The sequence below is a fragment of the Monodelphis domestica genome, chromosome 2, assembly GCF_027887165.1.
Source record: "Monodelphis domestica isolate mMonDom1 chromosome 2, mMonDom1.pri, whole genome shotgun sequence".
NCBI classification, from domain to species: Eukaryota; Metazoa; Chordata; class Mammalia; order Didelphimorphia; family Didelphidae; genus Monodelphis; species Monodelphis domestica.
The window spans coordinates 176526152-176538620 of record NC_077228.1 but is presented as its reverse complement, the minus strand read 5'-3'; the positions used below and the strand labels follow the sequence as shown (position 1 = coordinate 176538620).

General features: G+C 43.8%; 1 protein-coding gene across 1 annotated transcript; it reads left to right on the top strand.

Moving 5' to 3' along the window:
- The first annotated feature begins 1908 nt into the window (after nt 1-1908).
- On the top strand, nt 1909-2862 carry LOC103103209 (lysophosphatidic acid receptor 1-A-like). Its single transcript, XM_007505550.2, has one exon. The coding sequence runs from the start codon at nt 1909-1911 to the stop codon at nt 2860-2862; it is 954 nt and encodes a 317-aa protein (XP_007505612.1).
- Nucleotides 2863-12469: the final 9607 nt, after the last annotated feature.

Genomic DNA, 12469 nt, shown 5'->3' with positions numbered 1-12469 from the left:
CTGACATGATGCAGAATCTAAAGGAGCGAGGGATGGAGAGACAGAGCTAGACATAGACACACAGAGACACAGATAGATGCAGACAGACAGAGAGATTATAGCACTTAGAGTAGTTTAACTACAGAATAGGCAAGCAAATGAGTGAACTCAGAGAGGAATATGAAAATGACAATGAGATGCTGACCCTTCATGGAGACCTTTGAGAAATCTGTGACTAAGAGCTGGACTGAATGTTGCAGCAGTTCTCAAATTTTGGTCTGAAGACCCCTAGAGAATCTTTTAGAGGGTTTACAAGGTCAAAATTATTTTCATATAAAAAGATGTTTTCATTTCTAGTACAGTATCAATAGATATAGCCCACCTAAACAAAAGCTCTTTGTCAGCTTCTTAATTTTTTTTTTTAAACTCTTACCTTCCATCTTGGAATCAATACTGTGTATTGGTTCCAAGGCAGAAGAGTGGTAAGGGCTAAGCAATGGGGGTCAAGTGACTTGCCCAGGATCACACATCTGGGAAGTGTCTGAGGCCAGATTTAAACCTATGACCTCCTGTCTCTAGGCCTGGCTCTCAACCCACTGAGCTACCCAGCTGCCCCTCCTTAATACTTTTAAAGAGAATAATGTTTGAGAATTTCAGTGCTAAGGTAATTCTGTTGAACACTAAGAGAGAGGAAGTGACTATCAGTTGGGACTATTTCTTTTATTTGTTTCTGTGGTTTTTCACCCTTTAATAAATATGTTTTTTGTTAAAAGTTTTGCCAGTTTGTAGAAAAGTATGGGAGGAAAGAATCAGGACTCTTAAAGAGGGACTCGAACCACACTCAAATATATCTAGGGGTTAAACTCTGGAATGATTTCTGAGACATTAAATATTAAGAGAATTTTTTTGGTCAAATTAAAGCCAATTCATGGAAGTTCAGATTTTGAGCCACAGATTATATAAATGAAGAACCAGACCCAGAGAAAATAATTGACACTGAATATTATAGAGACAGCAGCTGAAACAGATGTAAGATCCAAATCTTATGATTCTAAGTCCAATATTCTTTTCTAGGACATCACACTAGAGCCAATCTATAAACCACAGCTGGTGAAACAATCCACTATGTATGTAGAAAGCAAGGAAGTAGGTGTTCAGATGTGTTTCTGAACCAATAGTGACCTCTGCTGTCCATGTTCACTGCACAAGCTCTGATCTATATTGGCTCTTCCTGTCTTCTTTTGGTCACTAGAAGGTTCTTCTTAAGGTTAGCTAAAATATCTCTTATAAATTTGATCAGTACTTTCTTTTTAATTGGCTGTGGATACCAGGAAATCCATGGTTTCAAATGATAACATTTAGAGGATTTAAGACCAATTCCTTGGTTTCTTCCATTTTATCAAAACCTCCCTCTTATTGTGTTCAGTGAATACTGTGTTGTTTATTCTCCTATTATTACTTGGACAGATCTTTACAAGGAAGCAGAAACATGTTGATTGAAGTAGGATGTCTCCAAGCTTCTTACCCAGTAAGTTTTTCCCTATCTTTCAGACTTGATTACCCTTACTCTGAGGTATGAGAACCCTAATCTCCCAAAGAAACTTCTACTTAAGAAAATATCAATCTGATTGCTCCCATTCCATGTGGAATGGTATACTTTTGAATCATGATAAGGGTTCTCTGTGGTCAGATTGCTGCCTTGTGATTTTTTTTTTTTGCTTAGTGAGTTATCATAGCAACCCCTATGGGGGTGGGCAGCCCCTATCTTTCTTGGTTAGTTACCCAAATATTCCAGTGGGCAGGTGGTTAAAGTTTAATCAGCCACTAACAAGAAAGAGGAGAGTGTGTATGGGTGTGCTTTATTCTTCCTTTTGCAACAGTATAGACTGGGACTGCAGAGATCGGCAACATTAGTGTGTGTGTGCTATGATGACCTTGAAGGGGAATTGTTCCTGGAATGGTAGCCAGCTATGGAGCCCACAGCTGGTACTGATACTAGGCATTCCCCAGATAACTCTCAACATCTTGTCTCTGGTCTCCAATGGGGTGGTCATCATAGTTATCTTGGCATCCCATGATCTGCACCACCCCATCTTCATGCTCTTTGGCAACCTGGCCTTGTCAGACTTTTTGTCCAGCTCATCTAGCCTCTGGATCTCCGTGCTATTCTTGGCCCATCCAGACAACACCGTTTGGGGTTCACGTGATCTCCTGATACCATATGCTCTTTTTGCCACTTCAATCCTTTCTACCATCTACAACCTGGTCAGTATTGGTATGGAGCGGTATCTGATGGTGGTGGGTGGGGGACTGAGGGCTCCAGCCAGAGTGTCCAAGAGAAAAGCAATGACTGTGGTCTTGGCTAATTGGGTCCTTGCAGTCACTCTGGGTTCACTGCCTCTCCTATCTTGGAATGGTCTGGACAGTGGCTGCCAGCCTTCGGAACTCTATGGTCCCTTCTGTATAGACTACCTAATCTTCATCACCATCCCTCACTGTGTGGTGGCCTTGGCTCTGCCCCTTTTCAGCTACCTGAACATTGTTTTGGTGCTAAGGAAGCAGGACGCTGCCATGGAGAGTCATGTAGGAGAGGGGTCCAGGTCAGCTGAGGTTCCAGTGGTCCGGACAAGCATTGCTATCTGGCTGCTGACTCTGGCTTCCTACGTTCCTTTCTTTGCTGGTGTTCTTGTGGATGCATCTGGCTGGCATTGCCCTGAGGATCTATACCCTGGCTTCTTTGTGTTTAGAAATGTGACTGCCATTATGATCACCCTCAATGCTCTAGGGAACCCTGTACTCTATACCCTCAAGGTTAAGAGTCTGAGCAGCAAGTTTCTTCTCCTCTTCTCTGGGTGCTCACCTAACAACCAGATCCAAATGTAAATCATTAGGGACATTGAATCTTTGATGTCTATCCCCTCCATCAAAACTGGATATCGTCAGGGGCAGAATGAGGATGGGCATCATTTACATTGGATTCATTCTGAGGCAGAAGGGTACAATAGGGGAGGAAAAATTCCAAACTGCATATAATGAACAGAGGAAACTCTTTAATTATCTTGATGGGATATAATAATCATGAATAACTTTTCCCATAGTTGGAGTGGATTAGAAATCAGGGGGCATCTGGGTAGCTCCATGGATTGAGAGCCAGGACTAGAGATGGAAGGTCCTAAATTTAAATCTGGCCTCAGACACTTCCCAGCTGTGTGACCCTGGGCAAGTTACTTGACCCCCATTGCCTAGCCCTTACCACTCTTCTGCCTTAGAGCCAATACACAGTATTGACTCCAAGACTGAAGGTAAGGTTTAAAAAAAAAAAAATCTAAGTGTTTTTTATCCCTCCTAGTGAAGAGTTCATTTTGACTATTTAGGCAGCAAGGACATGGGGTTAAATGGATATTAAAAAAAAAAAGGGTTTGAGTCACTTAAGAGAAATCAGGAGGGTTGTCTGATCATTTAGGCGGCTACTCCAGGCTCATTTAAATAAAGGCTTGCAGTGTGTGCTGGACAAGGAGCCCTGGGGTTGTTGCCTAGTGATTTGGAATCAAGGTCATTTTAATTTTCTGATTAAGTTTGAAGATCACAGGAAAGGGGTCTTTTCATATATTCCTGTCTCCTACATGACCTTTTCTCTCCCAGGCTTTGAGCCAGAGATTGTTGGTCTTGGTTCAGCACTTGAGGGGTTGGACAGTTCCCATTTTACCTGCTGGGTTGAAGGAGTAGCTGAGTACCAAAGGAAGTAGATCAACTGCTTGAGGCACTCCTCACTTCTGAAGTATTCCTCTCCTTTCCTTCCCCCCCCCCCAACTTAGAAGTTTGCTTTTGGGTCCATGGCTTGAGGGAAGGAAAAGAGGGGCTCTCTGGGACTGAATGATGGTAAAGGGGAGAAGAAAGGGGAAGAGAAGATTCTCTTGGCTGGGTGCTTCCCCTCCAGTTTTTTTTTTTCTATCTCTAGTAGTTTTCTTTTACTCTTCTAAAAATAAATGTATGCCTTCCCTATTGTAAAAAATAGACTCGAATACAGGACTACAATCCCCATGAGCCTTTGCTCCACTTCCCCAGAATGCCTTGTAATCTCACCTGGGCCGAGATCGAGAAGATATTTAAGTTGATTCAAAGGCTTTTGAGGGTCTCTTGGCTCTTTTTGGACTTCCGTTTGGAGCAGGCTCGTCTCTTGCGTGATGTGAGGTTATTTTGTCTAGGCCTCCGGCCTAGGTACATGTTTCTTACTTGTATATTCTTTAATCTTTAACCTTTAATAAACCTCTAAAAAATATAATACTCCTTGCAGAGAGAAACTAATTTCTACCTGCCTCAGTCTCCCCATATTCCTAAATTTTAATCTTTACACTATACAGTTGTTCAGAGCACTCCTTGTGTGAGTTAGAGGGTCTACTTTCCCAACCTGACTAGCTGACTGGCACTAAGGTCAGAAAACATCTGAGAAAGGGATTGCCCTATGTATCATAGGCAGGACTTGGATCCTGGTCTAAGGTCAGTTTTTCAGCCACATCTAAGAAAAACAGGATAAAAAGACAATACAGAACAGCTTTTTAAACATAAAAGGGATGCCTGAAGAGAAGTGAGTGAGATAGGAGAATGTTAGGATTCCTATATGGAAAGAAATGTAATGATTGTCTAGAGCAAATCTCTTCTTTTTTTTTTTTACAGAAGATAAAACTGAGATGAAATCTCTTTTAAATTATTGGTATTATCCATAGTCTTTTATGACTCTGAGCTCTGGGCACCCCATTAAAGTTCTCAGTCAGTTCAGATCCAGGTCTTCAGACTGCCAAAGTAAGAGTGCTTTCCACTACAAAAACAAAACAAAACAAAACAAAAACAACAGTCATTCTTTTAGGTCTTAAATGACAGGTTCTCTTTTAAAAATTATTTTTAAAAATCATTTGTTTTTAAAATAGAATTTGGAGGCCTTCATCACATTCTTTCCCATTTCTTGATCTCTCTGATATTCTTTAAAACTCTATGAGTCTGGGGATCTACAAAGTGCCAACAGATAGGGGAGGCAATGACCCCCATTTGCTCTTCTCCAGGGAAGGCTCAGGATAGAATTTGAGCCATAGTGAGAGGAGGCCAAAGCAGTTTCACCTAATAAGCTGGAGGGAAGAGGAGTAAAGTGAAAAGTAGGGGTCAGAAGGGATGCATGGGAATGAGGGTTGAGTTGCCTGAGCACTGCATGGGGACAGACTAAATGGCAGAAGAAAAAGAAGACCCCCAAGCATTTATAGCATTTACTATGCTATGACAGAGATCATTATCTTTGACAGATGATGAGGTTCCCTTGGATAACTTTCATGTCTTCCAGGGAAAAATCACTAAACCCCTGATTTCTGCTCTGGTTGGGGAGTACTCCTAATTCCGGTATTCAGGAGAGAGGACAGAAGACCTGTGGAGCAAATGATCTAGGAGGAAATATCTGAGTCTCTATTCTTGCCACATCCACCCCAATCCTTTCATGTCTTCCTCTTTCACCTCAGTTTACCTAAAGAGATGATTGAAGAAGAAAGACTCAGGAAGATGTCACTGATTCAAGAAGGGAAGGGCCATGTTGTTCTAGAGACCTTAGTTGTTTCTCTGACTGGCACACCCAAGCAAAGAAAACTAAAGGAATGTTTTCACCAGGTTGGATGTAGTCTCCTTAGTTTCCAAGTCTCACCAGGTTCTCTCAAACATCTCTCTAAAGAGACCCCAACCAGAACTCAAGTGCTGGCCCTCATCACCTCACGTTGATTATTGGTAAAGGTGGCTTCTAGGTTTGCCTTCCTCAAATCTTTCCCCATTTTAATTCATCCTCCATTCAACCTCTAAAACCCCTAAAATGATTTTCTTAAAGTACAGGTCTGACTATATCACTCCCCCCCACTCCCATACTCAATACTCTCCAGTGGCTTCCAATTGCATCCAGGAGCAATCCTCTGTCTGTCATTCAAAGCCTTTTGTAACCTAGCCCTTTCCTATCTTTCCAACCTTCTTACTCCTAACTCCAGGGTAAGTACTCTTGCATTCAGTGACATGGGCCTCTTGGCTATTCCACAAACAAGACAGTCTATTTTTCAGCCCCGTTATTCTCTCTGGTTGTCCCCCATGCCTAGTATGCTCTCTCCCCTTTGATCCAACTACTGACCTCCATCGTTTCCTAAATTAAAATGTCACTTTTTTTACTGGATGTCTTTCCAAACCCCTCTTAATTCCAATGTCTTCCCTCTTACTATTTCTTATTTATTTATTTCTGTATTTAGCTTGCTTTGTATATATGTTTGCATGTTATCTCCCTCTTAGACTGTAAGCTCCTTGTAGGCAGGGGCAGTCATTAGCTTCTTTTTATATCACAAGCATAGTGTATGGCACATAGTGGGCATTTAATAAATGCTGATTGATTAATTGATTGGAGAGGGTGGGGTGAAACTCAGTTTTATGTAAAGATGTATGTAAATAAGTATGTAAATCATCCTGGGACCTGGACCAAGGACACCCTGCACTGAAGACTGGGAGAAGAAACTTGACCTCTAGACTAAGTTCTTCCCAAAGTCTGTGATCTTGGAGAAATCTAGATGGTATGATTTAGACATAGAATGAGCATTAGAAATTAGCCCAACTCTCTCATTTTACAAATGATCTTTTCCATCATGATCTCCAGAAACTCGTCCTCTAGCCAGATGACATCAACTCTGAAACACTTCTTCAGTACTACAGCTGGGAGGGGGATGGGGGTTACCTCTCTCTCTGATTGGAGGTGAAGGGTGAACAGAGGAGAGCTTCCCTCCGATCTTCCATTTAAGGAGGGCACCCAAGGCATTTCCCACCCTGAATGCAGAATTTGGTCATGCCCTTGCAGGGCCAGATACCATCGCCCTAGACTACAGTCCTCAGCTTCTTTTTTAAGTGCCATCGTCCCTGATTAGACTGTGAGCTCCTCGAGGGCAGGGATTGCCTTTTGCATTCTTTGTATCCCTACCTCTTAGCACAGATCCCGGCACATAGTAGGGCTTAATAGGTGATAAAGACAATTGACTATCATCCATCTCAACATTCTGCGAAAGGAACTAAGTGATCTCCGGCACACACAGCTCCCGAGGGGCTTGCCTGCCTCTAGGGAACCAAATGGTCTTTCCAACCAGGCTGCCCATCCACATATTCGTCTAATCTGGGTTTAGTAAGGGGAGGGGACGGGGATCAATTCGTTCAGTCTGGTTTTTAATTTTGGTTGGTCCCAGATTTCCGGGTCCTGCGGATACCGATAAAAGTCTTTAGTGTTCTATTGCCATACCCACTTGAAGGGGAGTGGCAGGAAGTTCTACTCACGCTTGAGTAAGAGGTAAGGTGGAGCAGACGGCTTCTTGGAGTTTGCAGGCCATTTGCAGCGTGTGGGAAGAGGGTCCGAAGTACCGCTAACCCCGCCTGCTGCGTCCTGTAGTACAGGCGGCCTAGGGATGGGGCGGAGGGTGATAGAGGGGTAGCGGGTAGGTCCTAATAGGCCCTAGGCCAGGACTTGGGGTATCGCAGTAGGTCTCACTTGTGGAGGTTGCGGTAGTTCCAGGTCTCAACCCCGAAAGAGCCTCCTCCCCACCTGCTGCTTGTCTCTGGTTCTCTTGCAGCTGCGAGGTGCCTTGTTACAAAGCACAAAAGGGAGAGGCTATACCTGATCTCCAGCAGAACTCCTGTTATTTCTCCCGGCCAACCCTGCTGCCCCGACTCGTTCTCTCTCACTTCCCCATCATCTCCTGTCTCTGTTCTCCCTTAATTCTGCCCCATCCTGTCTCCTGAAGCGGTCTCCCTGTTCTATTTTTCGCCTTCGATTACGTTCCCCACTATTCCTCTTGTTCTCTTCCTCACCGTATTCACCTTTTCTTCACCCCCTCCTCCCAACCGTCTTATGTTCTGTCTTCATCATTTTCTCCTGCTTTGTCTTCCCCCTGTCAAACCATTCTTCTCCTGAGTGTGTAACCCCACTGCACCAGAGTCGAATTGAGTGAAAGACCCTAGAAACTGAATAAGAAGTAAAGGGTATTTTAATGTGATGTTCTCAGTCGAAGGAGTGTGCATGTGGTAACTCTTCTAAAGAGGAGCCTCTTAGATACACAAATTAGGCAGCTTTTATTGTTTGAAATATGAGGAACTCCTCAGAGTGATTTTTGGGGTCTGGAGGAGATAGACTGATTAGTTATGGAATCTGAAAATCTCTAGAGACCTTCCTGGTGAGATAATGATGGTCTTATCAGGAAAGGTTCCGAGGATTGTTCTCAGACCAATCCCTGTTTGTGACATTGGGACAGGGTTCAGTTGGTAAGTTTCCATTTCTCAAGCTTTAGCTTATAGTCTAAAGAATGATTGTTATGTATCAGAAACCGCTGGAAAAATGGAGACGAATAAATCCAGCCAATTATTATTGCTTTTACTTTCTTACCCCTTAATCATCTGCTTAACAGACAGTAGTTCAGCCATGTGAATTTATTTGAGATGATGGAAATCATACACAAGTCTCTGGAGCTGCTCCCATTCTCCCCCACCCCAATATTATTCAAGTAAATTGTTGGCCAAGCTCTCCTCTCTATGATGCCAAGTCCATTCTTGATTCTTACCTTTCTCAGGGTTGTTGCTTTATTCCCTGAGTCCTAGCTGAAGATCTAAGATCCTGTGTTCCATCTTCCTTGACAGATCTATGTACCTGTTGTCAATCTGGAAAAACACAGAACCATAAAAGCAATTACAAAGAACAAGTCTTTAATAAGGATAGGTGAGGCCATATTCTTATGACTACCACACAGAGTCACAATCTTAGACTCTGGGAACAATGTCCCTGGGGGGGGCACTTTGAATGGGAATTTCCATCTAACTAAAGAAACTGGGGTTCTATTTATACCTTAGGGGATATAACCAAAGAGAAACAACTGGCTGGTTACTTAGGAGTTAGGAAAAGAGGATTCTTAACTAAGGCTAGGATACTTGGGAGCAGCTGAGACACCGAGTCTTAGAAGACAAAAGGCTTGATTCTATCCACTACTCCTAAACAGGGTGCTCAATAGGCCATTGGCCATTTTGGGACAAAGATCAGTCTGGGAGTTTCTTGAAGGCAAGTTGCCATAGGACAAAGGTAAATTTTGGGTCTCCTAAAACAAGGTTGTCACTATGAATCTTTGGGATTGGGGAGAAAATTGAGCTGGTCCAATAAGCCAGGACTTCTAATGAGAAACTGTCTTGTCATGGGATGATTTCCTGTAACATGACCACGAGTCTGGCTTAGTGCTTTTTTTGCAGAGTCAGGAGGACCAATTCTTATGGAAACCAGAAGAGATAGAGGATAGGGAATGTATAGGTCAGAGAAGGTCATTTGGCCTCCCTAAGAGCAAAGCATGCCTCTGAGTCAGCAGAGAGAGTGCCAGAGAGGAAGAAGAGTCTTAGTCCATGGTGGCAGATGATGGACCAGACCACTTGGACACCAATATTCCTGACAGAGCCAGGAAAAGGAAAGATTAGCTCAGTGATATAAACTGGAAGTCACAGTCTCATTTAGGTCATGGTGGTTGTGGAGATGAGGCTAAGGAGAGTTGCCCTCCCCAAATCTGACTGAACCTCTTCCCAGGAAATTGGGTCGTAGTGATGTAGGCAGGGAGATCAGGCTATTGTCCATAGAATTGACAACTCAACCAGTCTCTATGTTGAGCAAGTTTTATTAAAAGAGAGTATAGCAATAGAATTGCAATAGAGTGAGAGTGTGTCTGAAGGTTTTTAAGAATGCTTTTTATATTAATTGGTTAAGGAAGTATTTGGATAGTAGTAGCATCACCATTACCAAGGAATATGCCTCATTTTATCCATCTTTAACATTAGTCCCCTTGGCCTGCCCCATGATTCACCTTTTTTGCCCACTGGGGTTTGTGTATGTGACTGTCTGTCTGTCTGCCTATCTCAGGGTGTGTATGTGAAAACCATAATGTAAATGGAATGCTAATGATATGATAAACATCCTGGGGACACTTTCAGTCAAATTTTGGCTAGTTCTGCACAGGCTTCAGAGAGAAAAGGTCCCTGGTACACTGTTCCTATGCTGATTGGCCAGTTACAAAGCTCCTTTTTATATCCTTATAGCAATCTGACATCTGTATGGTAACCTACTTCAGTTAGGTTCAGATCTTTCTGGTCTTCTCCTCAATCCCATAACTGGAAAAGCACAGGGGTTGGTCATGTGTCCCTATCATCTTTTGGGGTAATACATTCTAGTAGGGAGCTATGACCCAGAGACTCTTTGGGGCTCCTCCATGTACACGCAGCACATTGCTAATGTTCTAGCTCTGCTTCTGCCCTGGGGGCCTTTCCCACCTGCTCCTGCTTTGACATCTGAGTCTGGAACCCTACACATGTCCAGATGGCAGTCTCTTTTTTTTTTTGACAATCACCCCCACAATCAGCATCTCATTGTTCTTCTTTGGGAAAGGAAGCTACTGGGAAAACTTTCACATTTGTCCTGCAACAACTGTTTTGCTCCTTTGCCTCTTGTCAGCTGAGCATAGAATCATAGGATCCTAGATTAAGATTTGGAATTAGAAGAGATTTTAGAAGATTTTTAGTTCAACTCCTTATTCTTAGGCGTGAGGAAAACCGAGGGCAGGAGGAGTAACATATTTTATCCAAAGCAAGATAGTTCAGTGGCTCATGTAAGATTCAAACCCAGGGTTTTTGCATAATTGTTTTTCTTTATTACAAGAGATTATTCAATAGTGATAGTGGTGGTGTAGTGTATGGAGAAATGATTGTGGTATCAAAACAAAAGGAACCAATAAAATAATAAGCAGATATTGAAGGGAAAAAGTGCCTGAATAGGAGGTAAGACCAAAAACACCCATGCAGGTATCAAACCTGAACCCTGGGGAAAGAGAGAGAGAGAGAGAGAGAGAGAGAGAGAGAGAGAGAGAGAGAGAGAGAGAGAGAGAGAGAGAGAGAGAGAGAGAGAGAGAGAGAGAGAGAGAGAGAGAGAGAGAGAGAGAGAGAGAGAGAGAGAGAGAGAGAGAGAGAAAGAGAGAGAGAGAGAGAGAATGAACAAATGTCTGTGAATTGTGAAGTTGAGGAGGACCAGGGGAAATGAGAAAAGGAGTGAGAAAGAGGACAGGCATCCTATAGACAGTCTACCCCACAGATTTTCATTTCTACTACCCCAATCCACAAAGAGGAGAGGGCAGAGAGAAGCTATCTGACTGATGCCTAACCCAATAGGGACTTGTCTCCCAGGCACAGGAATCCTGTTCCTCTCAGCCTTAATTCTCTCTCCAGCCTTTCCTTACCCCTTCTACCCATACAGGTCTCCCTTGGCCCAGACCTCCCCTGCCCCTTCCCCTGACACTGACAGACAGGAAAAGTTGGGAAGAGAGAGGAGTTGCTAGTTTGGTGATGTTACTGGCATCCAAGCACTTCCAAACCAGAGAAAGATCCCCACTCCCAATCCCTCTTCCATCTCCCAGAAGGGAAAGATGAAGAACTATAAGAGTGGGATTCTTTCTTTTTTCCCCCTTCTACCCTCACTCTCTGTCTCTACTAATTTATACTAAGTATTCCAAGGCAGAAGAGCAGAAAGGACTAGGCATTTGGGGTTAGTAACTTTCCCAGGTCACACAGTTAGGAAGTGTCTGAGGCCAGATTGAATCCAATCCTCCCAGCTCCAAGCCTAGTGCTCTTCCACTATGCCACTGAGCTGCCCCAGTGGCATCCCCTTTGAAAGGTTTGAAGAAAAACCTTGGCTAGAATCCCCAGTAACAGAGCCCCAAACCAGGCTTAGGGAGACAGCTCCTGTGAGGTAAAAAGTACCAGAAGTATGATTCTGTTTTTCCAAATGAAGCAACTGGGGTTCAGTGAGATTAAGTAACTTGTCCAAGGTCACAGAGCTAGTGATTGTCAGAGGTGGCAGCCTCAATTCTTCTGTCTCTAGTGCTTTCCACAATATAGTGCTGCCTGGGAACCTCCACCTCCTCTGAAAACCTTTATTGAGGAGGGGATTGGAGAAGGCAAGGGCTGGCTGCAGGTGAAGGAAGGAGGGAGACCTGTTTTCCTGAAGTTTTCTCTCCAGGAGAAACATCCCCAAACAACTCCAAGAGTGGGAGGGGATGGGGAGTGTCAGGGACCTCTCAGGGCCCAGGATAATGCCCTTCTGGCCCCCCAGCAGTGTGGATGCTGGCTTCTTATCAAATATTAACCCTCCGCCTTGACCTGATAATTAAGAGCCTTGCTTCACTATTAATCTTTAAACGAAAATCACCTTGGCTGGAAAGACCGGCTGAGCCAGGACCTCTGAGTTCCTGGGGCCGCACCTCCCCCTCCCCACCCTCCCCCCAACAACCTCCCAGAGAAGAAGCTGGCACAGCAGAGAGCAGAGCTCAGTTCTCCTTCAGGAGACACCCTTTCCTCTGGGAAGGAGAGCCCCAGGCCAGTACTGGGAGCTACACGTTGCCTGGGGACCAAGAACCCAAGCACAGAGTGT

Bases quoted from the DNA above. Each gene is read 5' to 3' on its own strand.
- LOC103103209 (XM_007505550.2), top strand. From the start codon at position 1,909: ATGACCTTGAAGGGGAATTGTTCCTGGAATGGTAGCCAGCTATGGAGC.